Genomic DNA, 2,083 nt, shown 5'->3' with positions numbered 1-2,083 from the left:
CAAAATAAAAATATTCACTCTTTGATGAGTCATCACTTTGCTTTTCTTCACGCATAACTGAAACACCAGCAGCTCATTCATTCAAACGGGGCCACTAAGGAAAGATTTTTTCCTGAGTGAGCGGATTGCGGGCTTCAAAAATTAATTTATTCCAGTAAAATTTTCATTCCATGCATAAAGCAAAATTTTACCGGAATCAGTTTAGCAATTTGTTGACTGTATTCTGTTTAATTGCGCCCCTCAACTCTTTTTCATCTGGCTATTTAGAAAAAGAAAAGTACACTACCAAGAACACATCAAGTACATTAAAAATTTACTTACAACCTGACAGGAACTGCTTTTTTCAAGTTGAGCCCGAAGCTCAGCTGTTTCTTGTCTCTGAGCTGACTGCAAAGACTGCAAACTTTCCACTTGAAGTTCTTTCAGTTGAAGTTCTTCTTTCAAAGCTTCAATCTCTTCTTTCTTCAAAATAAAAAAAATACAATAAAAACATACAAGCAAACTTTTTTCAAAAATTACCAAAGATTTTGTCGTCTCATAATGCTTCCCTTCCATACTAGCCAGTTCTTTTTTCAAATGACGAACCTGTTCAGAGGACCATTCCATCTTTTCCATAGCATATTTTTCGGAAACCTGAAAAATTATTTCATTTCTTTTATAATTTCAAAAACTTAAAAAGCAAACATTAAAACAAACCATAGCAGTAGTTTCTTTCAACTTTAATTCCAAAATTCCAGATTTCAATGCATCATTGCTTTGTGCAAGCTCATGACGTTCTTTCTCAACTTCGCTGAGTTTTTCTGTGCACAAAATTAATTACTAATAATTTTTCACATGTTTACTATGATTTGCAAGTGTTTTTTTATTCAAGCAAGCTCAGTAAAATATTAATATCATGCATTAAAAAACTCCTGCACTGTGTGCAATGCACAAGTTGAGAAATTACTGAAAATTTCAGTTTGAAGAAGAAAGATTAAACTGAAGCTATTACCAAGCAGACGCAGCATTTCGTCCTCTTTTTCCAATTCCATTTCTTATTCTAAACTTCAAAAAGTGAAAACAACTTTCGAGAATATATGTTACATGAAAAATATACAGTATTAAAATAAAAAAGTACATATCATTATGCATACTGTAATATAGAGTGCAATTAAATAAATGTATTGAAATTACGTGTTAAGTTTAAAGCCAATATTTTATACTACCATTTTGTTATCTTAAAGTATATAAATTTATTTCAAAGGCATCGAATTACTTTGTAACTACATTGGAAAGTTGCTATTCGATGGCAACACTCACGAATCAAAACGATTAATTTGCATTGTTTTAGGACAATACAGCATATAAAAAGTTTGTATTTTTCATCAGACATTCATTTTTATATTTTTTCTTAGATATATATATCGAGTATTCTTTAAAAAGTACAAGTAATTCTAAGTTGGAGACTGACTTATGATCATCTAATCTGTGCCATTTCATGAATTCATGTAAATTACTATAACTTTTGATTTATATAATTCAAGAGCATTAAATGTAATTTTTGTTCTTATAAACTGTCTGTTTTTCTTTTTAACAATAATATAAAACCAGTTACTTTCTTTTTAACAATTTACAATAAATTTTCAGAATTCGATATAGCACATTTCACAAACAACTACTTGAACAAAATGAATTTGCAACTGCGTGCTGTTTCAAAAAATTTCCATTGCCAAAAATTACGAAAAACAATTTCTATTTGATCAACATTATTTTCAAAAACATCGGAGTAACCATCACAAAAAAACTTAGTTGCACATTTTAAAAAGCAAAAATCAAGATAAAAACTCAGAAAAATCATTTTATTTCCTTATAGCGCATCAAAATTCACATGGCATAATCACCTCTAGCTAATTGCCGTTTTTGCTTCTTTTTGCTTTCCTTCTTCTTTTTGCTAAAGGTTTCTTCTTCGGTTGGTTTAGTAACTACGTCATCTCTCTCTGTCAGAATCACTTCAATATGACACGGAGAAGACATATAAGGATTTATTCGACCATGTGCCCTGTAGGTACGTCTTCGCATTTTCGAAGCCTGTTGCACCACAATA

General features: G+C 30.5%; 1 protein-coding gene across 1 annotated transcript; it reads right to left on the bottom strand.

The window, feature by feature from the left end:
* Positions 1-321: 321 nt before the first annotated feature.
* Positions 322-2,058, bottom strand: Tsp_13399 (60S ribosomal protein L17; the record flags this gene model as incomplete). The annotated part of the gene is made up of 4 exons (XM_003366982.1): positions 1,881-2,058; positions 697-800; positions 520-633; positions 322-462 (listed from the first exon to the last, which is right to left on the bottom strand). Coding segments are annotated over exons 1-4 (537 nt in total), but the record flags the coding sequence as incomplete, so codon positions are not given.
* Between the last annotated feature and the right edge of the window lie 25 nt (positions 2,059-2,083).

This window comes from Trichinella spiralis (genome assembly GCF_000181795.1).
Source record: "Trichinella spiralis strain ISS 195 chromosome Unknown Scfld5059, whole genome shotgun sequence".
NCBI lineage: Eukaryota > Metazoa > Nematoda > Enoplea > Trichinellida > Trichinellidae > Trichinella > Trichinella spiralis.
The sequence above is the reverse complement of the archived record's forward strand: the minus strand, read 5'-3'. Positions and strand labels throughout refer to the sequence as shown.